The following is a 27870-nucleotide window of genomic DNA, read 5'->3' on the forward strand; positions in this document are numbered from 1 at the left end:
TACATAAGTATTTTTTTTTTTTTACAAAGCAAAACAGCATGGAAGACTCAAGGCACATTCTCTTCAGGACAACATTTTTCCTGTGATTAGGGGACATTTTAAGGAAGTAGGAAATTTGAATGTAAATGGCCTGGGCAGAGGAAGGGACGGAGTCCTGCTTTTTCATTCCTAGAGTTATTGTTTGCACATGCAACTTACTGGGTAAAAGAAGGATGTGCTAGCTACTCCCCCTCCAGCAGGTCTACAGATACTGCTCTGGAAATGTCTTCCAGATGAAGATATTTGGTGTGTTTGGAATAAATCTGTGACTAGCTTTCTGAGATAAAAGTGGATATTGACAAGTTTCACCCAGTTGCAAGACAGGATGCAACCAAATGAGCTGGATTTCAGTGAAGGCCCTACTCTCCTAAAGACAGATGAAGCTGTTTGTCTGAGCCTTTCTCTCCAGCAACCCTGAAAGCAGTACTCCCACCTCTTTATCTCTCAAGCAAAATGGCCTAATGTTCCCAGTCCCATCCTACATTTCTTTCCTTATTCCCAGGGTGGCTCCCACACTTTTCCCCAAAGTCTTTTCTATGTTAGAAGTGATGAATCTTTGTTAAAATAGCACAGTCTTCCAGCTTCAATATTTTCAGGAAAAAAAAAAGATACATTCTATTTCTTATAGTAAGTAGCATAAATGCACCAAAACAATGTTGTGGATGCCCCTGTATTAATTGTTTAGAGAGCTGTCATTGGAAGTTGGGGACTGGGAAGTCACAAAAGGCTCATTTGCCTTCTGATCGTCCTTCATGGAGGCTGCTTGGTCTGAGATGGAGGAGAAGGAGAGCTGGTCATGTTCCATTATATGCACATGGTCCTCTTCCTTGTCCTTCTTCACATAAAACAACTTCCTAAACTTTTTGAGCTCATGGAGTTCGCAGAAAGTCTCAAGAACCACCAACATTGCAATGAGGCCCAGCAAGAGGTAACCTGGGTACAAAGAAAAAAAAAAAAAGTGAGTGGGGCTCAAGCACTTTTAACCCTGTATCTTCTTCCACCCCTGCTATCTCTGAACATTATGTTACCATTCTCTATGACTCAATTTCAGAGTTATGTAACCCATTTTGGGCTGTCAAATCCAGCCCCTGCCCTTTTGCATTCTATAGTCAACAAGACTAACTCCACACAATGATGTTTAAAAAGTAACAGCAGTGGTTCTGAATCTGTTTCTAATGTACCAGACAGAAGTATGAAAAGGCACTTAATGAACTGGAGTCTTAAAATACAACGCTTACTTTACAAGCTTAGTGATTATGCACTCACAGAATAATTTTTCCCCCTTAGTATTCCTACATGTTACACAGAGAAGCACAAAACATTGCAGGTAATTACAGTTCTTTGTCGTCTCTATCAGTTCAGCAGGGCAAATCACTTATGCGTCATAAAAGCTTTTCAATTATTTTCCTTTAAAACTGTAAGAATATACTTGACACTATAAAATAATTGGAAAAATAAAAGCAAAAAATGAATTACCTAGAAATGTGTGCCAGACCAATAAAAACAAAATTTAAATTTCAAAACCTGACTAAGTTGCCATGTCTGGTGAAACTCTGAAGATCATTTACAGCACGTTACTAATACAGAGAAGCTATACAAACTTGATAATGTTACTTTAATGATATTACTGATGGCTGATATTGACTTTAAAGGAATTATTTAGCCCTCATAGACTGGAATCTTTAGAATTGGGGTTCTGTATAGCTAGCAGCTCATGATGCTCTTTTGTCTTCCACTCCAAATCTGTAACTATAATTGGAGGAAAGGCATTAAAATGAGCATTTCTTACCCCAACGCTTCGTTAGATCCTTGCTACTCATCATTACAATGTAACAAAAATCATGACTACTTGAATATTTTAGCATTTCAATGAGTAAAGCAAGCAGAAATGTATAATTATTAATACAACATGCGCATCCAAAGGCTGAATCTTAAACGTGCTGAAAGATCAACACAGATTAATTACTACAATTTACATATGGACAATGCTCTGTTACCAAAAGGCATAAATATTTTACAAGCAGTTGCACATTATTCACTAAAAATAATACTTCCTTCTTTATTCCATGAGCATTGTTAAATCAACACCACAATATCAGGTGCTGATCTATGAAATCAACACTATAGCTAAAACACGTGAATTGTTTTTAAGCTTTATCTCATGAATTCAAATGGGAGGTATATATTGACACAGAGAAATAAGTAGACTATGCCAATTAAAATGAACCTATAAATCTGTACTGAGAGCTTTTAATCATCTCTGGAACACTGTCTGTGTAATCCAACACTGTTTAGGAGACCTGCATTTTCCTTGGAAAGCCTGTAGTAATCATTAAGAGTTTCCAGTTCTGGAAACCCAGAACTTTTCTTTGAAGAAAATTTAGGTTCAGAAAGAGAAAACATTTTATACATTGTGTTTGGTTCCATGAGTTGTTTGCATGAAAGAATACTAATTCAAAAGTTATGACCTCGGATTAATTTTGTTTCAACAGCTTAGATTAGGTGACACTTTGCCTATAGGCTATTTTTTTCCACTCAGAATTTCCTTCATTTCCTAAGCACTCTAAAGCTTGAAATTGAAAAATTGTCTCTGTCCAGAAAAAGTAAACTTGACCTTTGAGTTAAAAAAAAAAGTGAATTTCATCCAAAATATCTTATTAACAGTTTTAAGGTTTCATAATTTTAACAGTGTATTTATTATGCACGACTTCCACTATTCACTTAGCATCACCAGAATAACTGCAGATCAGCAGGGTAAAAATTAGAAGTTACTGCTGCTAAGATAAACAGGACAGTGAAAAAGAACAAATCTGAAACAACCTGAATGCTCCAGCTGGGGACTCACAAGGGCAGAGGATGATAATCACCTCTCTCTCCCTGGTGCTCCCCATCTTTTGATACAGCCCAAGACACTGCTGGCCTTTTGGGCTGCAAGAGCTCAGTGCAGGCTCACATCTGGCTTTTTATCCACCAGAACCTCCAAGTCCTTCTCCACAGTGCTGCTCTGAATGAGCTCTTCACCCAGTCTGTATACCTATCTGGGATTGCCCTGACTCAAGAGCAACACCTTGTTGAACCTCATACAGTTCATGTTAAGTTTTGGCAAGTTCACGGACTTGCTTTAAGAAATGCAAATCATAAAACCAAGCTAATGGACACTCTGACAACATTATGATTACTGGATCATGAACAGAAGTTTCAATAAAGGCAAGGTAACCTAAGACACAGACCTGACAGGAATGGCTTGTTGTTTTAGCTGCTTAAATTTTTCAGTGAGTGCCTCTGCTTAACCAGGACTGTGCAGACTGAAGCCATATCAGAAAATATACTCATTCAGAACGTCAACACACAGATCATTTTCTCAGCTCCACTTTTTGATCTAACCATTGATCAGCGTGCCTCTTCTGTGTCAGATCTAATTAAGCAATTATAATTTAACATCCACAGTCTTGCTATTTCATCGTTTCAGTCTATTTGTCTCACTTTGACAGCTGGTATGTCCCAATGCCTGCTCTAGCTACCTTATGTTACAACTGGAGTAAGAAATTTTGCTCTTATGCCCATTTCTCATTCCTCCTTCATCTCTGCCTGTCATCTCACCTTGCAGGATGACCTTGGGTTACAAGGATCATTGTCTGACTCTGATGCTCTGTGAAATCTTAGCTCTACATGCTCCTCCTATTCATTTTCACAAGAGTAACGTGAACGTTTTTTGCTATTATTAATAGGAGAGTATGTAGACACTGTTGAGCACAAAGGAATTTTGTTTTCAGCTTCTTCTTTCTTAACTAAGAAATTGATGATATAAAGCACAGTTGCCCTAAGTTGCACAGTTACCCACAATGCCCAGTTTGCAAGCTGACAGCTCGCAAAACAATCACCAACACTGGAAAAGAGATACACATAATTAAAAATTAAAAAAAAAGTCACTGTCTCTTATGTAACTACATAGTTTGAACACTTACATGTAATTCCAATTTTATACAGCTCTCGGAATTTTTGATTGTAGCCTTCTCCTGGCACATAGTCTCCTAGACCAATGGTGCTCAGGGAGATGAAACAAAAGTAAAAAGACTCCAAAAAATTCCAGTCATCTTCCAGAACAGAAAAAATTGCTGCTGGGATAAAGAAAAAGCATGAGACAGTGATGAACCCAAGGACTACAGCGTGGACGATGGCAACAATCTGCTTGGAGAAGCCCCAGCGAATGTGGAAATACAGAACAGGCCGCCTGGTGACATAAACAATGATGCGCTGTACCACTGCTGTCAGGAAGAGCAGCGTAAACGGGATCCCGATGACCGAGTAGATGATGCAGAAGGCCTTTCCTCCATCAGATAAAGGCACTGTATGTCCGTATCCTAGAATGAAGCAGAGGGGAAAAACAGGCTGAGTCAAAGCTGAGACTTCATGTATCCATTTGATATTAGCTATACTGCGTGAAATAAAGAACAGAGATGGGATCTGCTAACCTGGCTTAAGCAGGTAAACAGAGCCTAAGAACTGGCAAAAACTTCTTTCACTCACCTTGCCAAGAGGAATCAACCATACTTCAGAAAAGCATTCACAGATCTACTTAGTAGAAGAATACTCTAAGAGCTTCTATGAAAAATTCATTTAAATTGCACTTAGAAGTATTTAAATCAGTGCTCCTCACTGTATGTTTCCATACCACCAAGAAGTGTTTGGATGGCAACCATTATAAGCAGAACAAAGACTTTCATAGGAAAACTCAGGGGAACCAACCATTGCGGCTGGATTTCTGACTTGACATTTGTGCGTCAGAAATATCAATAGTCATCTATTTCAAGTGCAAGGAAAAAAAAAAAACTGCTTTCACTGTGGCAAAGAATACGTCTACTGGAATCTAGTTTGGGTAGCCACAGTTTTTTACCCTGAAATCACTCCAAGCAAATGCAGACAGACCTTAGTAATTCTGCAGCCCCAAGTCTAATAGCTTATTCAGGCTCTTTTAGTGCTGTAGCCATAGCATTTTCCATAGTGCTGCAATGAGGTGTTTTGGGGAGGTCAGTCAGAGCTCAGTGTGTACAGAACTATGCTGACACTGACTTCTGACCTTCCTTAGTCTTTCCAGCACAGCAAAGGGCCAAGAAGATTATAGAATCATAAAATCACAAAGGTTGGAAAAAGACCTCCACGAGCATCTAGTCCAACAATCCACCTACCACCAATACTTCTCCACAACATCATGTTCCTTAGTACCACATCTGAAAGTTTCTAGACCACCTCCAGTGACAGTGAGTCCACTATCTCCCTGGGCAGCCCAATCCAGGGCCTCGCCACTGATTCCAACACAAAATCTTACAAGAAGAAATCCATCAGTTGTGGTGCTAAAAGTGTTCATCTACCTGATGGAAGTGTTCATTTTTTGTTTCAGTTTTAGTGGCTATCAGTAACTTGCCCAAGTTCAGGCTTCTGAACCCCAGAAAAACACGTGAAATAATGGCTTTTTTTTTCTCTCTCACCTTCTGGTTACTTTGTGTTTTGAGATGAGAGAATGAGAGCCACAGAGAGCACATCAGACGCAGCTGAACCAAAGTGGCAAAGAACACGTTCTACTTTCTGTTCTACTCCATCCCTAGTAATGTAAGACATCCAACTGCTGTTTTTGACTCCAAGTAAGCACTGAACTGACATTTCCTTGGCCCTCTACATCAGAACCTAAGGACTTTGCCCTTCAGAAATATCCACTTATTCATCAAAGCAGATCCCACCACTTCATACGTAAAACTACGACGGTATTTGTTACGTATTTCATTTAATGTTTTATCCTACTCCTTTTCCAGTGCTATTTTATGACCCAGCTGCCCTGTGGTTCTTCCATCCTTACTACCTTAATTTTGGGTCTTTAGCCTCTTTTCTAGATCATTTATGAACATGTTAATATAAATGAATGCCATGAATCCCAGAAAAGGCTTCCACGAAACACTCTTTGTGACAGTCCTCTACTTCAAGAACTAACCATTTCCTTCTACTTTTTTTGTTCCGATTAGTTTTTCTCTTATATTCATAATAGGTCCACCCTGATAACTTTGTTTTACTGACAGTATTTTGTGACAGGCAATCGAAACAAAGTTCAATAGAATAGGAAGATGTGTTTGAGTTAATTCTAGGAAATGTAATCTTGATTCATGTGACACAAATACGAAAAAGATAACTGCACTGCTGTATCACACCTGAGTGTCTTTGGTAAAACAGAACTAGTATAACTTGAATAAGATCAAGATCAGACCTCATTCTGTTCATCCATGCTTAAGAATGAATTAACACCAGTAGAACAGAGAAGAGTTACTTAAAAAAAAACAAACAAAAAAACCCAAAGGAATGGAAACTGTTTATGAGAGAAAGATAAGAGTGGTTGGTTTCTCTGGCACAGCTGAATGAAAACTGAAAATTGATATACTATCTTCTCAATGCATCAACAGACCAGTATTACCAAGGGAAAAGAAATCATTTAAACGAAGAATAATACTGCCACAAATAGCTTTGATGTAGCCATGAATAAATTTAATCTAGGAATTAGAAAAAAGTTTCTAAGCTTCAGAGAAGAGTTTTGGAACAGCCAAGTACTTTCAGTACTCAGTTCTGTTTAAGATGGAGTCTGGTTATTCATCATAACCATATTATGATTAAGCTTAGCAACTTATAGATGGTGTGATACTACAAAGCTATACATGCCAAGCAGAACTTAAGCTTGCAGAGCTACAACATTCCATACAAGCTTCAGGTTCCTATAATTAAATATATGCTTGAACTGCACAATTAGTCCAAGCCTTTTCTAATTCGAACTTAAATATCCATATAATGCATGCAAAAATAAATAAATAAATACCCCTGTTGCATCTGTCAGATCATTAGGCATTGAGTAAGCTGATAGCAATTTAACACCAGCCATTGCACTTACCTAGGTAGTAATCAGCTCATTTCTCAGGAAAAACTGGTTTTGGTACTGTCACCTCTCTTACGCTTCTCTCATGACTCCTGAAGGACAAACAAGTTGTCCATCCGTATACTATACAGCATATACTCAGGAGAAAGTGTAAACCGAAAGCCTTTGCTACAGGAGAGCTTACAACAAGATTTGGTTAAGACGGGTGCTTAGACTAGCCTGTCTGGCTAACCCTTACCACAACTTTCTCAATTCAGAGAATTACTTGAGATGCCTGCCTGAAGCAGATCTGCATTCTAAGGTAAGCTCTGCCATTCTATTGAGGGTGCCACGTCGTAGACATTAAAGAGCACTGTGTGTCTGCTCCTCAGTGGCTAACAGTTACAGGAAGTATAATACTGAATGTTGACAGTTGCAGACCAAGGAGAGATTATATGCTCCACTCAGCCAACAATAGCATGACAGCTTCCAACAGAAACAGAAGAGCGATCATTGCTTGCTACTCAGGATCCAGAGTCACTGGTTGGGAATAATTATACTGAAAAGCTTGAGCTAAAACATTCCCAATTTACAATACTACAGAAAGTAGGAAGACAAATGACTCATTTTCTCCTAGTAGGTGACTGCTTACGTGACTTATTCCTAGCAATACCCATCCACTTCAGTCAAACACGTACAAGTCATTAAAAACAAACAAAAGCAACACCACCAATGTCATAAATTAAAACAAAAAGTATCATAGACCCAAGGCAGGAGACACTTCATGTCTGCTTTTAGCCATTACTGCATCTTTTCATTGCTTCCTCACACTGTAAGCTTTTCACGGAAATTGCTTTCTATGCTCCTTCTATGAAGTTTGTAGCATGCACTGGTTCTACATAGGTAACAAAACATATGCTAATTTGCCTTTTCAGAAGAAACTATAGTGTACAGAAGCCTTAACAATTGCAATCCTAAAACATTATTTATGTTATGACAGCAGGATTGTCACAAAGAGGGTACTACTTATATTTGCTTATTAAACTGAAGATATTTAATTTACCAAAGAGGAGTTGGATAGAATCATTATGGGAGACTAGAATTAAATGACCCACCAATAGCATCTCTGTCTTAATCAGTGTACCAGCTGCCAGAGTCTAAGATTTACAATGGGCTATATTTTCTTATGCATAATCTGAACATCTCCCCACTGTGACTTCTTTAAAAGCACTGACCTTTGAAAAACCAAACTTTCAGAAAAGCTGCCACAACAAGGAAGCAAAGTGACACTGAGATTGAAGGATATTATTTATACCTAACTCTTTCTATTGACTATTCATAAGTTAGAGGTTATCTTCAAGAAAACTCACATACAAAACCAGCATTATTTGCCATATTAAATATAAGATTCAACACCACCTAGTTCAGCATCCTGACGTAGACTTTTATCTGTTTGTTTATGCAAAAAAGCAAAACCTCTCAAGATGTGGATGGCTGGTTTTCAGTTATGCCTATATACAGGGATTTTCTTCCTTAAAAGTTTTTTACTGTCTTATGACTTGGAGAACTTTAGTTGTTGTGAGACTACGTAAATATACAACATATCTCTATCTGTTTGGATGTAAATTTGAATGTCGCTACATTCCACAGAATTGTTTATTTTAAAAATTAATTTAGTATGCTTTAACCTTTTTATATTGATTTTGTTGCAGAGAGCCACACAGATCAACTATATATTCAACAAAATATTTACTTTGCCATCTGCTATCTTCCAAGGTAGACTATTGTTATTCAACCTTTCTAAAAAGACTTGGTCGTAACTTTTCTATACTTTTCATTGGTTTGTATCTCTCGTTTGATTCCCACTTATATTTATTTTCATCTTCAGTCTTCCCTATATCTAATTGTTCCTTTTACATCACTTTGCAGAGAAATACTCATAATTGGTTACTGTACTCCAGGTAAAAGACATCTTCTCCATTTTGATATACCAGCACTCTTTGTTTTTCACAGTGTCTAAGTAGTTTACAACAACGCCCAACTTCTAGCAGACTACATAAAATCCAGCACTGAGTACAACCATTCCATGCTAATCTTACACTCCTTGTCAGCTTGGTACTTGCTGGTGCTGGATGCTTTAACCTTTCTCACATACTGCTTTTGACCAACGGAAGTAGTTGTAAAGCACTACTGCTTTGTTTCTTCATAGTTCAGTGGACTTCCTCCACACAGAACTCTCCAGAGGTTTTGTGTTGCCTGTTTCTGTCAGGTGCTCTTCTTTTTCCAATCATGTGTTTGCCAAACCACTGCTCCTTCAGATTCCCCTAGGTGACCTGTTGCAACACCAAGCTCTTCAGGGCAGGGAGGGAGGTTCTCTCAGTGTCAACCCAAATACGTTCATCCAGGTGGCACAGCACTCAACCCAAACACGGTGGCACAACGCTACAAATATGCTCATCCTTTTGCTGGTTTGAGTCAGTATCCCTGAGGAGCAGTCAGCCCTTTCAAGTCTTCTCATAATCTCAAAACATTTCAAAAGACGAAGGGAATTACATGCTACATTTTAAAGTTATGCATAAGTCCTTCATTCAACCCATATGACTCACTGAAATATGATGAAGGCCAGTGATAATATTTGCACTGATTTTACACAATTCTTTTTATAAAGCTTCATGTGCTTAAAAACTGAAATACATCCTTATTTGTAACTGGCCTATGTCAGTTGATGGTAGAGCCACGTGGTAGAGATCACAAATAAGTTTCAATTACTTCTTCTAGAGCAAGGAGAAACACAATAGTAACCAAAGCAATCAGAAACCTGCTTAACGAAATTCATAACAACAACATGATGGTTGGGAACTTATGGTAGCTGGTAACTTGGTAGCTGGTTAGCTGGTCACCAACAGTTTCATTATGACAAGTCTGAGATGTCTGATTTCTGAGAAGGAGAAAAAATCCCTTTATGGTGGGCCTTTTTAAGCAAAGGGAATCCATTTGCAACACATCTGTCTTGACTCCTTGGTTGAGCCATTAACGGAACTGGTTTTGTGCACACTGGGAGAGGGAGGAGAAAGATATGCTGTAAAATGAACTGATTAAGTGATCTGGGTCAAAAAAAAAAGAGGGAAAGTGAGGAGGCAATTTGTTTGAAACCTAGCTCATTTCACTAATTAAAGCTTGTGGTGCAGTCCTCAAACAGCTGCAGCAGCCTAATTAGAGAGGCAACGAAGGGCGTGGCAGAAACTGCTTAAGCCAGTTTTGCCATAGCTCACAGTAGCATTAAGGGTGATTTAAAACTCCAGCTGATGTGATTTAATTTAGTGCTACTCCAGCTCCCTCCAACGATACATCCCTCCAACGTCACTAGAACAGAACGGTAAAAAAAATACTTAAATTAATCACGAGAATTATATCTTTCCCATAATGACTTTTTACCTCATCATTTCTCAGAACAGAGAATTCTTTTTGCCAATTTCTAGTTACTACTTCAGTATGAAATTACAGGGGCTTCTTCCAAAGCAAAGAGACTCCAACATACTGACTTGCATGTATGTACTGACTGACCATACACAGCTTCAGTTCCATCTGAAATCACCTTCTACTGCAGTTAGCCATCAATGCTGAAGACCATTAATTCCTCAGAGCCACCATCCTGCCAGCTAAGTTTGGAGTTAGCTCAGAAAGAACTGGTTCATATGATAAGCTCATTATGTTACCTGCTACACCAAGAAAGGTGAAAATGGTGTTGAGTAGTCAGTTTTGTAATAAGAATGTGTAAGCCATTTGTATGGCTGTCAGGACCATCTGAATCAAAGGTATCACCCCAATGGCATGGATATACTGGCACCTACGTTTAAAGGAGGCTTCAAAACTCATTTCCACCACAACAGTTGTACATCAAAGCACTTATATATTGCTAAGCATATAAAGGCTACCACATCCATTCTTACAAAGGAAGGAATATTTCACATGCCTGAAGAAAGAAACAGATATATAAACTCTGCCCACAGGTTCTGCAAAGAGAGGATGTTGGTGAATAAAAATATGGAAAATGGCTGAAGGAGAGCAATGAATATTCCCCATACAAAGGTAAATATATTGAAATTAAAAGTGCTTTATGATCTTACATTTGGTATTGCTGCCAAAGGATCTGTATCACTGCTGGCAAAAAAAAACAAAAAAACATTCCTGTTTAATTCCTGTCCTGACTAACATGCCATGGTTCAGGCTAAAAACACACTGTCACCTACTGACAGATAACACACTCATTTTCATAAAGCACAGCAATGTGAATAGTTTAGGCTGCATGAGGTCTCACTGAGCTTGATCTTTGCACAGGATAATACTTTAGTTGGGAAATTATTTAAGTTAAATAAATAAATACTCAGCAGCAAAAATTTACCTTAAAAATTGTCAGTTTTCAGAAAACAATTTGTGAACAATTGTATTTTTAAATTAATGTTATAAGCATATAGAACTCAACATATAAATAACTACTTAAAATAAAACCAGTAAGGAAGTATTACATATTATGACATTAGAAACACAGTGGAAATGGAAAAAGAATGATTACACTGAGAACAGCGAGACAGTCTATATGCTACTGACATCATCACTATTTAACCTACCTCTCCTTTTTTATTTTTTTCCATTTTTAAAACAGGAATCATCAATGAGAAAAATACTTAAAGAGCAATTTAAAAACAAAACAAAACAATCACACAGAGATCATCATTAAATGGAGCGGTATGGGAGAGAGAAACAACAGCATGTATATGTTGTGATTTCCTTTTGGAGAAAATTTTTGAAGCTTCCAGTCTCAAAACCAGCCTTTTTTTTTTTCTTCCATATATTCTCACAGAATCAGAATCGCAGGTTGTGGTTGGAGGGGACCTCAAGGTCCACCTGCTCCAAGAGAGCCTGGCTCTGCCCACTTTGCCTACATGAATTTATAGCCATTGATGAGATGCCCATAAGCATCTTCTTCTCCAAGCTAAACAGCCCCAGACTTTCTTCATGAGAAGGGATGCTACAAGTCCCTTCATCCTTTTTGTGGCCTCATGTCTCTCATATGCTCAGAAGCCCATAATAGGACACAATACTCCAAGTGTGGTCTCACCAGTGCTGAGCATTGGGGAAGGATCACCTCCCTCGACCTGTTGACAACACTCCTCATGCGGCCCAACACCCCATTAGCCTGTGTAATATTAAGGCTGCCCTACATCTGTCTGCATAACATCAAACACTCCAGGTGGGAAACTGAAACTGTGGCACGCGAGTGTCTTTCCAAGACCTTTTTTTTTTTTCCTACATCAATTATGCATCAGGAAGAACTGCACCTCTGTAAATATTCAGAACAAATAACTATAAAACGCAGAAGCCCTTTTATTTCTGTCTCCAAATTCCGACACACTTTCATATGAATTATTATTAAACTTTTCTCTCATGGAGAGATGAAAATTTAAACATGTTTACTCAAACTGGGAAAAAAAAATCTTGAAAAGTGATGAAAAACAGCTTTGCAGAGCTCCACCCATGAGTGAACTATTATCTTCATCCATAAATACTAATACAAGAACGCACATTAAAAACATTTTTCAACTAAATACAAGTGACATAATATAAAGCAGTACAACTACCCTGTTATCACTTCAATCACCAAGAGAAAAGGTGCAGCTAGTGCAGGGGGACCCTTGGAAATTATAGCTTTAGAAATAATAATTTTCTAATTAAATTTTGACCACTTTTATGCTTCCCGCTCCCCATAGAGGCAGTAGGAAAAATAACAAGATGTCACAAAAAAGAAAATCTCCATTTTAATTGTTGGCAAAACTAGTCTTTTGAAATAAGAAAATAGCTTTGTTGTGCAATAAGAGCTGAGATCTTACTTTAAATTTTTCATCTGAATTTTATGAAAAAGAAAAACCACAACATTTGATCACACTTGACTCTTAAATAGTATAAGCCAACACCTGTCCAGAACAAAAAACTTCTAACTACAGGAATGATGAGTATGGCAATGGAAGAAAGAAAAGTGGGAAAAATTAAGACTTGCATAGACACTCTGCATTAGCACAGTTAACTGTGGATCTGCACAGTCAAAGGTCATTACATTTGGGCAAGCAGGAGTTTACCTTCAGATATCCTTTACTTTTTACACAGAGACTGGATGCCCATTTTAGTAGTTGAGGTGCACTTCATAGCTCTCCAAGGTTGCTTCGTTCTGCTGAAGAGCAATCAATCCAGTTTTCATACCCCAAGGCCGCTTCATGGCACTCACCACCAGTGGGAATGATCTGGAGACCTGGTTCACCAGCATACTCCTGACCTGAACCAAAGCACTACTGCAGATGCACCCACACAAGGCCAAGACATCTGGCAGACTTCAGCAGTCTTCAAACTTTGAAAATGAATTTAACAGCACCTCTGCAACATCACCTCCTGCACTTCCATTCAATAGGCCCCTACCAGAGCAGCTTAAAGGTGCAGATCCTTATATGAGAAATGCTTCCTTTTCTCCGATGGGCTCCAGTTTTTGTAGGAAATATCTTCACATATAAATAGTTTCTGAATTGCCATGATGACTCAAGATTGAGATGAGTGATGATAGTATTAATGCTCCGTGAGGATACCTGAACCACAGGTCACTCAAGAACATGCAAGGACACTCCATAATCTGGAAGGAAATTAGACATAACTAGGCCAACTCAAACAAATACTAATACTTCCTTAATTCTAGCCTAATTCTGCATTTCTTTCCACCACATGGTTCACTCCATGTCTTACTCATCACACCATGCGAGCCAATGCAAAGATTACAGCTGGATAGGCATGCTGAATGGCTAGTAACATTTCAATCACTTACTGTGACAACTGTTTTAGTCAGTTATTACCTCTAGTTCCTATTTAATGTAGTGGAAAATATTGCCATCACTGCTGTACAGTAGTAATGATGAACTAGTCACACACCAGTGGCTATAAGGAAGTAACTCAGCACAATGCTGAGGAAAATGGGTTATAACAGAGCCATATAAACAGCAGCTCCACTGCACAGGAGACAAAAATAGCCAAAAAAAGCAAGTACAGAAATTAATTAGTCTGTTCCACACCCCAGATGACTATTAGTTAAGTGACTGGTGAAGTAACATCTCAGCTACAGGGTTAGAGAGAAACACAACTCAAAAGGTAATAACTTTAAGTGAAAAATGAGAGCATTCTTCAGTGTCTCAGCCCGACACTGGATCTCCCTCATCCTGCCTGGATACATTACACCTGAGTAAAGCACCCATCAGCAGCCCAAGGAGACTTTCTCAAACAGTCTAAACAAAAGCAGATTGCTTGCCCCTACAAAAGGGCCTACAGTCTGAAACAAAAGTGCACAACTCCAGGTGAGGCACACGCTCAATTTCCAGGGTTACTAAACACACCATTAGAAAGGACACATGACCTGTAGCAAAAGCTTGAGTTCTCAGTTGTTAGAACTTTCCCATTTGCCACGTGTGAACAGGAAACTACATTCTTCAAACCTTACTGTAAGCTATACAGTTCCTATGAAACCGTTAATTCTTAAATATGTGTAATATCATGCTAAACCTTGAGCCTAGCATGATATTTGTGGGGGCTAGACCGAGTCCTGATAGCTTTAACCACATTCTGTGAAGAGATGTGACATTAAGGACTTAATGTTCTACTCATACACAGCTTTATACAGTACTCAGGACAGGAGCAAAAGAATATACGTGAACCCATTCAGCAGACATAAGTCTGCTAAACCGATGTGTCAAAGCATTCAGGCTTCAATTCTATCACAGATGACAGTCAAAAGATATGTAGGCATTGCTGCATTTGCTAGCTTAAAAAACAGCAGCAAAACTAACCACTACTGTTTTAAAATCTGAAGTTTGTACACTGGGATTTGGCTCCTCTCAGTTTTCTTCTGGATTTAAGACCCTATGAGGGTTACAATGCAATCAAACCAGGAACATCTTGGTACTGGCCTTCCCCTCACCTCTCAATAACAGCACATTGCTAGAAATATTTCTCCAAAACCAGAGCATCAAATTTTAGAAGTGCTTCTAGCAGTCACTTAGCATAAGTAATGAAACATGCATTGCCTGAAATCTCATCTTCATTTTTCAATGTGGGGGGAAGAGGAATAAGAAAATGACAAAAATCTGCTGAATAAAAGACAACCGCAACAGGTCAAAAGCAAGGTTAGACTTCCTGAGGGCTCCTCAGAGAATTCAGCAAGGAAAATTCCAATTACTTTTTCATTAGCTTACCTGCCTGCTAGGCAACAGATGGCCAAAAAATCTGTATTGAAGTGCCCCCTCCTTTCCACCAGACTACTTTATTATGAAGGCTTCCTGAGAGAAAAAACTCTGCCTCAGAAACTAAAATTTGATAAAAGAGCAACATGAATGGATTTTAGTAAGGAACATCTACTTGTATTCATTCTTATCTGAATGTTAGAAAACAAGGAAGGGTTTTGTGCTTATCTTATCTTAAGGTTTTTTGCTCTGTTAGGTTTAGCAACACACATGCACCAATATTGCTACAATAATGGATTTTTAAAGCAACTGATCAAGATTAAAAAAAAAAAAATCAAAGAAACACATTTATTAAAAATCTTCTTAAAGAACTTCAACATTAATTCCAAGGTATTGAAAAAGGTACAAACCTTTCTGCAGTTCCTGGGATTCACATCCCAAAACGTTCAATGTGGAGGAAAAATAAAAAAAAATCTTAACATGGGAAATGTTTTGGCAGGATAGAGAATGTGATATTACTGAGTGGATTTAGTCAGTACTCTGTACGTGACAGTGATCTTCTCATATATTGATTTGGTAAAAAGCATGATGATACTTTCACCTTGACTTCAGCATAAGTGACATATACAACAGTAATACTTCCAAATTTCTTCTTTAGATATGGCAGTCTGCAACAATGACGCCTATAGAAAAATTCATTTTAGTATCTTAGGAATGCATTCAGCATTGAAGTGGCAGTGAACCTGAGAAGATACCTTCTGAAGAGACTGGCAGAAGGTGGATCTGCTCCTGTCTCATAAAAGGTCTGGAACCATGGTTTCATTTCATGCTGCAATTTTCTCTTTTTCCACCTCCTCTAACTTTCCTGAAATGGAATTCAAAATTCTACCAATTACTTCATTCTTCCAATGCTTGAAAAGCCTTGTTTATGCACAGTACACTACAGGGATGTGCCAGCTGCCACTGCTGAGCCCAGCACCTGTGCAGTACAGCACCCAGCTTGAAAAGAACAAGTCTAGGGCTGTTTGCTGGGAAAAGGGTTCTAAAAATTGATAATGAGCACCTGGTCTCATCCTAAATGTATCTTGGGAGGTGTCAACAGCTTTGAATGTGTTGCAGTGGCATTTACTGCAGTACTTTCATCACATCTAATTAGTGAAGAATACCTATCTAGTTTACTAAGTTATCATTTCTTGCACTGAAATGAGCCACAGTTGTTCTTCCATCATCTGGGAATAAAAAGAAATAACCAGCTGCATATTAGTATGCTTCCCACCTCTACTCTGAAACAAAAATTGCGTTATTGAATCATCAGGAAGAATACAGCATGAAAACAGTGAATGAAACTGGTATTGTGAGCAGTAAAGAATTACCATGCAGCATTAAAAATTAAGCAATTTCATGCTGGGAAGTTGAAAACAAATCTGTAAGCAGCATATTTCCATTAAAATTCAACCTCACATGGAAGAGAGTATTATCTGCTAAATACAGTGGGGAATAGGAATTTATACTTCTAATGTTGCTGCTGATTTGATATGTGAAACTCAGGGAAATGACTAGCATCAGCTCCCTCATTCGGCAGAGGAAGACACATGGTCCTTACATCTTCACAAGACACTTCAACATTTCAAACTTAAATCAATCAGCTGTGATAATGAACTCACATGTAAACAAATCCTCTCTCTACCTACAGTTTTAATAGCTACTTAGAAATATGTGCTGTATATTGTTGAATTCTTCATAAACATAAGCAGAAGCAATCAGTGAATCAACTAAGCAAAATACAGAGAACTAAAGTGCATCAAAACTCCACTTTCAGGGGAGGTATATTACAACTGGAATATTTATTTCTAAACTTGAAGTTAACACTTCTAGCTTCTAAAATTAAAAGATACGGTTTACAAAGGGGCCAAAGTGAAATATTTCTCAGATTAGATGACATTTTAAATCATAGTCCTTAATATGATATCTGATGGTACTCTGCTATCTGTATATGGTCTAGCTGGATATACTCACCATTTTATGTTTGAAACAGAACATTAATTCTGGCCAAATGGGGGAAATATTCTTGCTGCTATGAGAACTAGGCTACTGAACTGTAAGCAAACTTCACAGATATTGAATATTGCATCATTCACAAGTTTAGGACAGCCCATAATAGCAAACACCAACTGCAGGAACCAATTAGCCACACTGGAATCGGGATAAGCAGGATAATCACAACTGTGTACATGCTAGCAACAATTAAGAGGAAAGCAAAAGGAAAGAACAACATTTTAATTGCATGTACTATGATGAAGAATCACAGACAGCTTTGTTCAACTAGGAACTATTTAGAAATAAACAGTAACAGAGCATTCAGAAAGGCAAACTACAGAGACAAGACATTCGGACAATATAAAGATACAAACAGAGCAACTTTAGTGCTGCGTGGCTTCAAACACCACACTGCCTGTTCAGATATCTATTTTAAAACAACGTTTCTTTAGTTTGCTAGCAAAAAGCCTCTTGGTTGGATATTTGATGTCTGCGGAAGTTCTTGCAACTATAGTATCAACACTGACTCCAGACCTCATTTCCTTAAGCCCCAGTACCTCAAGGTTGTATACGCATCTGAACCTGCTTAGCAAACATTCAGCCCTCTGCTTTCAGGGCATTTGCAAACAACGTCCAACAAGAAAAAGGCTACACTGATGCAACCCATGACTAAGGGAAGCAGGATACTGTAAGCAGGAACTCTCAGAGCTCTGTATGCTGTGGGGGAGGAGAAAGTGATAAACTGGCTGGTAATCCCAAAATAAAGGCCTAGCACTGAGGAGCCTGGGTTGGCAATGTGTAAATTGACAGTTCACAGATCTTACCAAGTGAAGTATTTCTTTGCATGCATCTGTTCCCAGGAACACATCCAGTTTCTTGAAATCATCAGTGATCGGGATTTATAAACTAGTTACAGCAACTAAACAGAATAGTGAATCGTAAGACAGTATTGTGAGAACAACTTGAGCAGATTCAAGCTGAAGGACAGGAGGCCTGAGTAAATGGAAGCTCAAGAACAAAATGCAGAGGCTGCAAAACCTGCTGACAAATGAAGATAAGAAAGTAGAAGAGACGTCCTGTTTTTGAAGATAAAATGGCAAAACAATTGCCTCAGGTCAACATAACATCAGTGGGAACCAGTTCGGGCTACCCCCTCTCCTCCCTTAAAGGTTGGAAATTTACAGTGAAAATGACTATTAACTTTAATCCCACAATTACCAGAGATGTCAAACATTTATTGGAATGTCTGTCCACGGCCTTGGGATGTAACGAATATGTGTTATGCCTTTAAGTATGTAGTCATTTCTTTCTTTGGTGTGCATGTTTGCTGAGCCATGCCCACATGCACCCAGCACTATAAATAAAGGGAATACCTGCTTGACATAACTCACTGGTGTGTCAAGTTACTTTGTTGGTTTTCTCAGCATCAGTTCCTTACTAGTTTCAAAGATGATGGAATTTATCACATAATCCTCATTATCTAGAGGGAAAACAGATCCCCTCAAGATGGATGCATCTGAGGTATAGCAGATAGATTCCTATCAGAGTTTAGCAGTATTCCAGTGATGGCACTTGTACTAAGAGAGTAGCCCGGTTAAATTCTTTTAATTTTGCTAGCTGTCATTTTAATCTTGCTTGAAATAATGCTTCTTTGCAAAGGGCAGTCAGCAATTGTCAGATACATCGTTAGTACAGGAAACATGTTCTTAGGTTGCCTGCCCCTTCCTTACATCTGCTGTACATTTGGCTGTGCACTTAGGATTCTTTCCAGATTTTCACAAAATTGTTCATGAGGCATTAGATTTAATCTAAGATGTCCTGCTGAGAAGGAAAATCCTTCTCCCTTTGTGGGTCTACCCCTGTTGCATTAGTTGTAGCTTATCTAAAATCAGCAACTCGGAGCAAACTAATCCTGCAGAAAGTGATTACTTTTTTCCTAGGCTGATAAGCTGACCTGGCTAGCTGTTGTGGCCCAGGAAGCAATAGACATAGCACAAGGAAAAAGGTAGGGCCATAGGGTGGGAGACGAGAGTCCAAGCTGTGCTCCTTCCAGTGGCAGAGTTGTTAGGCAGCTCAGCACATTTTATTTTATTGCACCCTCTTAAGGAATGAGTCTGGGCACAACTACGCTGATGTCTCAGTGACTCCTGGAGGAGACCAGAACAATGCCTGAGAAGCAGTCAGCCACTGAATCAGGCCTAGTGTCACCTCTTTGCTTTGGCTGGTGGTTGGTCTTTATGCCAAATAGGAGCCAGCCTACAAATAGAAGATGGGGGAGACCACCCCTTCCCTTTTGTTTGATGCTATAAATAGGGGCTGGGAAAATGGGGGAGGCTGGCTCACTCTCTCTTTTTTGCTGCTGCTGCCCTTCTATGCAATGTGGAGCACCATCATGGCAGGCCAGGAGTTGTATTTCTCCTTTTCCTTAAGTAATGCATGGCTTACTTGAATTTCCTATCAAATCGAACAGCTCAGGTAGACAGAATTGTGGGAAGGACAATGCATATAGAATACCTGTTTTGTAGAAGATTCCTATTAAAGTTTATCTTTTTTTTCCCTCTTACGTGTGGACCTTGAATGTTGTTTTACCTTAATCTAACCAGGAGGATTAGCAAATCTGGTCACTCCTCCCTGTTTGCAGACGGGATGTGACACACCCTGAGCAAATGCTTCGCTACATATATGAACAGGCAACCAGCACACTAAAGCTGAGCAAACTCTACCTTCTTCCCACAAAGGCTATTCATGCATTCAATAAGTTACCTGGGCTGTATTAGCTGATAACAGTCCTGTTATCTGCACTGAGTAGACAACTGTACAACCTCCTAGTTGGGAGTGGCAATAATTCTGCACTCTCCACTGAAGAAAAGATTCACAGGTATGCATTACAGACTGATCTGGCATCTCTAAGTCCTTGTTCAAGTCACTGCAGCTTTCACTAATACTATTAAAAAGTATTGCTGACAAAAACAAAACAAAAACAGTAACAACAACAACAAAACCCATAACCATCCAAAGGAAGAAAATGAAGTCATGAGGAAGTGTATCTGCAGGATGGAAAAAATATCAGGTTACTGTAATGGAACGTGGCCCAGGAACAGAGAACTGCAAGGCAAGATTCACATGCTCCAATCCTCATCACTCTTACACAGTCTTTCACAAACTTCTTTTCTCCTCTTTACCTTAGTTCATCCTTTTGCAGAATACACACAGATGTGCCACTCTACCACACAAGGCTCAGAGCATAATGAAAGCACTCTGCAACATAAAGGAGTTATTGGATGCAAATGCTTCGGTAACTACTGATGAAAGATGGTTCAGAAATATCAGATTATCGCTCCCTCCCTCGTGACATCTAAGAACATAGTACATTGCAAGGCTGAAATCTGGAACTCAGACATCTGAGTATGATGTTAAGAAAGTTCCTGCTTTTGGTTGAGATTCATTACTAATAACTTCTAGTGTGAATGGCATTTTCATCTAAGCAGTGTGCAGAACTGACAGATGGCAATTACCCCAGAAAGCTTGACCTGAACACACAACTGGCTTCAATTAATACAAACAGCTGCACTGAAAGGTCTGACTAAGAGATAAATATTTTCACACTATAGATAGGCAGAATATAAATAACTCCATAACAAAGTAAGGCAGGAAGCTTGCCCTGTGCTCAGATTTTTCTCTTTTCCTATCAACGTGAGTTGTGGATGCACAGAATACACCATCCATCTCTGCACATTGTTTATTTGCCAAATGGGAGTTGCAGTAACATACCAGAAGACTGGTTGGGGGTGAGGATTTCTCAGAAGATACTGTTTAACTCACCTATGTGTATGAGAATCTCTTACACAACAGAACTTCATTACCAAATGCTAACCATTCAGATGACTGACAGCATTCTGTATTCCTTTCTGTGCATCACTCTAACACTTTTCTGTAGTGACATCTCTCTAACAGTAACAACCCATCTTTGAGTCTTAGCCATCTTGGAATACTGATACAGCAGTATAGCAAAGTTAAAACACGACCCTGAAAATCTGTTACAAAACATAATGTGAAGTATTTAAATTTTAATTGTCCATTAGTAAATCATACAGCCTGAAGCTTCCAAAATTCTAGGAGAGATGGAAGTTTTCCAGTTTGATTCAGTTTTCTCATTTGCTGTAGGCTTCGATGGGAAAGGCCTGTGCCTTTCCTGTACAATACAAAGCTGGTTAACAGCTAATTAAACAATACAGAGAGTAGAGATCTCGTGGCTTTTTCACGTCAATCTTAAAAACAAGAAGAAATCTTTATGGCTTTTCTCACCCTTTCATGAAGTTGCACATACAGGTTTGTACTCGCAGTTGTTTTTCATTATAGCTTTCTTTAAAGCCATAAACCCCACAATCCCATTTTGTACTGCAAGGGAACAGGCGAAATTATAACATTAGCCTTGCCTTTGCATTTGGTGACTCTGAAAGAACAAAAACCCTTTTCAAACTATATAATAAACAAAGGAAGGCACTCACCCTATCTTGCCTCAGGACTTTGGCACTACTATTTATTGTATGTTGCAATGCCTGAGCCTGGCAATCATATTTTAAAATGTGCTCAAAGTGTTCCTTGTAGGTTTAAAATAAAGTGAAAGTCCAACTGTCACGTAAGAGATAATTCAATAGAAGCTTTAAGATAAAAGCATACGTAAGTCCCACTCAGTTCAGTGCTACCATCATCTGAAGTCCTCTATCACCTTTCCATCTTCTTGCTGAGGAGTCTTCTTGCATTTAAAACCAATTACAGTACATACGTAACACTTGCACGTAACAAAAAGGGAGAAGAACTTTGTGAAACAGTAAATTTTACAATCACTGCTGTCCAGCTGCCTCCTTTTTCCTGGATACAGGAGACCTTTGCCCTGCAATTCTGCATTCTCACTTAGCTTCAAGACACTCATGAGTCACGTTGGCACATAACAACAGAAAGAAAGATGCAAAAGCAGACGTGCACTTGTGACAGAATTTCCACAGGCTTAGCAATTGAGGAGTTTTCTGCAGAACAAACTGCTCTCCCAACGGTATAAGACACACCCTGTGCTCATGCTTTTATCCCTTCTGCTTGTTTCTGTAAGAAAAACCTGGCATACAGCTTTTACCACCACTACAGGAAACATTTAAGCTGAATCAGATGGGTAGCTTTTTATTTTAATGGCATACTATCACATCAATACCAGCTAAATGCAGTTCCTTCACTGTAAAAGCTGAAATATATTCAACATCTAAATAAAATATTTTTCTATTGATTTGAGAAAAGGTTTCCCTTTATACTCATCTCAGAATAACAGTCAGCGATGCCATATAGCTAATACAACAAAGAAACAAAGTCCTAAAGTATAAGCACTTCCCAATGTTAATTTTCATCTGTAAAAGTCAGAATCCTGAAGCTAGATTCATCTATTCTTTGGATTAAGTTTCTGCTTACAAAAATACTAATAACTGTTTTCTTTTCATTGTACAACGTGTTACTCAACCCTGTCATTTCAGTACTTCTTTTCCCTGAAAAAAAAAAAAAGAAGACATACTCTTAGATCCTTAGAAACAGTGAAGCAGATGTTATGAAAGAAATTTAGTTAACTGATTTGATTAAAATACAGCTTAAATAACTGAAAGACATGCAGCACTCAGGTACTACATGTAGGATGAAGCTCGGAAGTATATTTAAGCCTTTCCCTTTTGGCTTCTGAGGTTATTTTTAACATTTCCAGAAAATGCATTCCATATGCAGAACATGAAATGCAAATAAGCGAGAGATGACAAAGCCCATTCTCATGGCATCAGCTTTCACAAGAGTTGTGTTTGTAGTGGCGTAAAACTGCTTGAAAACATTCTACACATAAGCTACTCCATCAGTTTTCATTCTGCCACAGAGGATGGTAAAAGGATGCACAAAGTCTCTACTCTGTTAGCTTAACATCCACCCAGACTCGTGATTTTAAAGAGAAAGATAAGAAAGCTGCTTTTAAAGTTTCTGCTGGTACTTAGTGTGCAACTTTGGTGGAGGGCATAACCCCACTTCTCTCACAATAACAAAGCAGTGTTGAGATGACTGGGTTGGTCTGCTCTGCTGGTGAAACCTGTTTCCCAGCCCAGCCTCACCCCTCTGCTGCTGCCAGGGTGCACTACCTAAGCGCTCTCCTTGCTTCCTCATCTTATATTCCCCCAAAGCCTCAGAGGTACTGTCCAAAACTGCTTCAGCTACTGCTATGAAAATCAGTTGAGAACACAGGCCATGGTAACACTGATGACATCAGCTGGAAAACACCAGTTTCATGGCTGTGCTTAAGTGACAGCTGGGACACCACTTGGACTAATACACATTGGGTTAACAAGCCCAGGATAGAACAGCATCAACTCAATCCTGACCCCAGTTACACTGTGTACCAAACTAGGTTTAGTGGACTGCTTCATTCATATTTCTTTTCCACCCAGAGAGGAGGAACACAACTGCAGACCTCACATGGAAGGATGAAAGAGGCAGCAGCAATAGTCCTTGCAGCGTGGAGAGCTGCTGGACCAGCTCCTCAGCACAGGGATGAGCACAGCAGCATGCAGAAGTGAGGACAGAGCAGGTAAAAGCAGTGCTCCATCCACCACCAGCCACCACTGCTCTGAACGATAAAGCAGTAATGTTATTCCATAGCTCCTCTGGTTGCTGCCAGGAGATAGGCTGTACTATTCATAAACACTGGATCGGAGATAGCATTGCCACCCTTTATTTCAGCAAGTACAAACTGATGGCTGCGGTCACATGAAAAACCAGCAACTGCCAGCCTGCACAAGAAGACAGACTGGGATTTCCTCTCTGCTACCTTCTAATGTCAGTAGAGAATACAAGAGCTCTGTCCCAGGCACACAAGAGGTAACACAACCAGGCTACTGGCTTAACTGTCATCTCTGGGAAGCAAGTCACATCCCAAAGCATTATGATTAATATCCTTCTCAAAATGTTTACTATCATTAATTTTGACCAATACCAGCATTTTGGAAATAGTAATATAAATTATTTTTATTTGCCTCAATCTCAGAGAAGCTAAGGAGTTGTAGTTTTTTTTTTTTGTTGTTCCCTTAAACTTAAGTCCCCTATCTACCAGTTTTATATTCGAAGTTGTTTTGATTCTGTTTAATTTACACATGCATTATAAGACAGGGATTGTGACACAAGCATCCAATCTCCTTTCTCAGTATTACTGCATCTTATTCGTCTTGTCTTCTCTCACAGCTTCATAAGACGCACAGTGGTAGCCCGTTTTTTCTCTTCTTCCTCTAAAGAGGAGAAAATAATTAGTTCAGATTTTTGTCCTGAGAAGTGCATAAAGCAGACCTCACCTTAAAACTTTCCTATGTCCCAGATGAAAGCAGATTAACTCTGGGAGCAGACTGGAATACGCAGCAGCAAGTCTGGAGCTGCTCTGCGGTCAATAAAAATGGAAATGTACCCCAAGAAGAGAGCAGACACACAGGCAGACAGAATGACTTTTTCACTTTGTGCATGATTGCTGAAACTATGGAGTGGGACAGGATGCCACACCTGATAATGGGACCTTCTCCTGATCAATCTGTAAGGCAACAGCCACAGCAAGCAGCTATGGCTGATCCCACAGAGCCTTCCTAACATCAAGCCATTCTCAAGGGGAGCGGGGGTTCAAATCCCTCCAAGCAAAGGAGGGGAAAGAATGTGGTTTCCTTACATCCCAACAGACAGTACATTGAATGCAAGCCTGCTTTGGCATCTTTCTCGACTCACCTCTTTGACTACTTCACTTTCCTTACCAGAACTCCAAGAACATACTATCATGCATAGCAGCACAATCTAGCTTTGTCTCCTACAGCATCTCGAGCAAACCACATTTTCCTGTGCGTGCTGTTGCTAAGTAACTAACTACTCTTACAAGAGAAACCAAGTTCACTCCCAAAGTTTAGCATCCCCGCCCTGGTGAGTAGCTGCAATTTATCACAGGTATTTAAATGATCCACAAGTGCTACACACAGGAGCAGCACAAAGGAAGCTTCAGTTCTTCACTGGAGACAGAGATAAAGTTTAAACCATCATAAAGTTTGTATTTTTATATACAAGAGGAAACAGAAGAGGTTTCAAGGCAGTCACTGCTACAGCCTGCTGAAGCCACAGTCCTCAGCAGGGCCCTGTGTTAGGCAGTTTGTGGCTGCCCTAGGACAGTCTGCACGCAGAGCCCATACGAATTTCTTCCAAGTAATAATTTCCCTACTGTTTTTATTTTACAGACACCATCCATTGAAGAATACTTCAGAATACTTAACTGGCTTTATCATCTCCTTCAAGGATTTTTTTCTAGTTAGTATGAAGCCAATGCGTGTAAAACAAATGGGAAGGAAAAAGAAGTAGAGTTGGGGGTGCTGACATTAAGCACTTTCTCTTTACCTCTTATATAGAAAACTAAAAGGCAGCAAGATAAATGTGCACAGAGGACAAAGCTTGTATACATGATGAATGGCAAATTCCACCAGCTGAATGTAAGGCACACCCCAGTGCTCCCTGCAATTTCATATTGCTTCTCCTAGCTCAGAAACATGGCACCACCAGTTGGTATTGCCAGAATCAGCCCTCTTCTCTACATTTGGCAAAAAACATTTTACTTTTCTGTTAAATAAAAACTCTGTAATAAGCAGACAACCTGATCTGTATGCTCAGTGACTTTTTTTTCCTCTTAATAAATTAATGCTTGTTCCAATAATTCAGACAATGCCAAAAGAAGATCAAGTAAGAACACAGCAAAACACTAAATGCCATTATTGATTATCAGCTGATTAGGTTCCCATTAGTAGTGAGAGTGATCACTTGGGGGCAGTGGAAAAAAGATGGCATCTTTTGTAGTAGTACTAATGGACTACCAAGACTTGGGTCACTGGAAGGGCAGCACTCTCTGTCTGGACAACTTTTAGGGTGAATTTTTGAAGCTCTTCTTAAGCAAAGAGCTTCTGCTACTGATTTTCGTAAGGAACTCAAGTCATTCAGGTTTTCACAGTTCAGCTTCCCAGCACAAACACCTGCACTCATTCTTCTCAGGGAGGCTGTCCATTACAACCATACCTGAAACATAACTGTTCTGAAAAATAAGTGCTTATGAAAACTTTGGCCAAAGGAACGTTTCCTTGGGATTTTAAAAATACCAATCAATGCTGCTATCTGCAAGCAAGTAAGCATTATATAACATTAAACCAAAACTGACAGTAATGAAAAAAAGCCCAACAACAAACTACCCACGCACCAAAAAGCTGCCACAAACCAGACTGCTGACATTTAACAGCTGAGTGTTCCTCCCCCCCTTCCCCCCATTCAGACTGAAAGAAATGCAAAGGAGACTGAGACCCTAAGAAGTGCTCCTAAAAGCAGTGAGAAGCTGTGAGATGGGCACCTAGCTGGATTTCCAAAAGCACCTTTTTGGGGTGGGGAGGAACAAACCTGGCACAGTGCCTGCCCCTGTAAGGACTAAGCAAAGTCAATACTTTTGCTCTCGGAGACAAGTAGGGCGGACTTAAAATATAGCTTTATTTTTAATAATTTAGCATGCACAAGGACACCAGTGCAGATGTTTGCGGGAGGCAGCGCTAATTATAAGAGATATCTCTTACACAAGAGTAACTCGGCAGCTCCTGGGAAGTCGGGGCAGCTGCTCGGACGTCCCCTGCTCTGCCCTACAGCCATTTCCGGGCGGCTTTCCGCTCTCACTGCCACAATGAAGCTCAGCGCCCTGGCGAAGCCAAGGGCAGGTGGGATGAAAGTTGTATCTTTGTAAACGAGATCAACTCACAGGCTCTGCGCCGTGACATCGCGCAAGGCGAGCAAAGTCTCTTCCCGCCTCCGCCGCGAGATGCTCCAAATCCGACACACACCCACAGAACCAGAGGGGTACGCTGGGACTGGCAGCATCCCGCGCTTCGTTAAAGGCACCATGTCGGGCCTCCGGCGGATCAGCAGACGCTCCGCGGCCGTCTGTGCCGGCGGTGCCGTCCGGCCGAGCGCGGCTTCCAGCCCCAGGCACCCAACAGCCGTTGGTTTATCTTTCCCAACGCGAAATAAACGACGCCGCGGCTCGCACTGCCTCCGTCGCTCCGCCCGGGGCCGACCTGCTCGCCGTCCCCCTCCCTCCGCCAGGCCCCGAGAGGCCGGCCCGGGGCCGGGGCGTGCAGGCGGCGGCCGGAGGAGCCCCGCTCGGTGAGGCCTCCGGAGCCGCGCGGTGTCGGGCCCGCCACCGCCGCCGCCTTACCCGTGGTGGAGAGCACGGTGCTGGCGAAGAAGAGCGAGGAGGTGAAGTCCCAGTTCCAGTTGCCCGAAGCGTTGCTGAGCACCGAGACGCCGTAGTTGCTGGCCTCCAGCACCCGCAGCAGGAACTGCTCCAGCTGCTGCTCCGACAGGCACGCGTGCTCCACCAGGAAGCGCTGCTTCAGCTTGCCCAGCTCCTGCCGCAGCAGGTCCTCGTAGGGCAGCTCCACCGAGGAGAAGACCACGGCGCCGAACACCAGGTACAGCAGGTAGCCCAGCACCAGCAGCGCGAAGCACCAGGCGGAGCGGTGCTGCTCCACCAGCCGCACGCAGGAGCTGCCCGCCAGCGACTGCAGCATC

General features: G+C 40.3%; 1 protein-coding gene across 1 annotated transcript; it reads right to left on the bottom strand.

Annotated features, from left to right (window-relative positions):
- Positions 1-345: 345 nt before the first annotated feature.
- Positions 346-27869, bottom strand: KCNK1 (potassium two pore domain channel subfamily K member 1). The gene is made up of 3 exons (XM_065730471.1): positions 27515-27869; positions 4005-4400; positions 346-972 (listed from the first exon to the last, which is right to left on the bottom strand). The coding sequence occupies exons 1-3, from the start codon at positions 27867-27869 to the stop codon at positions 713-715; spliced, it is 1011 nt and encodes a 336-aa protein (XP_065586543.1). The 3' UTR covers positions 346-712.
- Position 27870: the final 1 nt, after the last annotated feature.

Source organism: Cyrtonyx montezumae, unplaced genomic scaffold (genome assembly GCF_038088225.1).
Source record: "Cyrtonyx montezumae isolate F1298 unplaced genomic scaffold, pur_monq_1.0 scaffold_0, whole genome shotgun sequence".
Taxonomy (NCBI): Eukaryota; Metazoa; Chordata; class Aves; order Galliformes; family Odontophoridae; genus Cyrtonyx; species Cyrtonyx montezumae.

Excerpts from the sequence above, each read along its gene's own strand:
- KCNK1 (XM_065730471.1), bottom strand. The coding sequence starts at position 27,869 with ATGCTGCAGTCGCTGGCGGGCAGCTCCTGCGTGCGGCTGGTGGAGCAG. Across the intron at positions 4,401-27,514 it reads CACCGTGCTCTCCACCACGG|GATACGGACATACAGTGCCT; the intron begins GTAAGGCGGCGG and ends GCTTCATTCTAG. Across the intron at positions 973-4,004 it reads GTATAAAATTGGAATTACAT|GTTACCTCTTGCTGGGCCTC; the intron begins GTAAGTGTTCAA and ends CTTTGTACCCAG.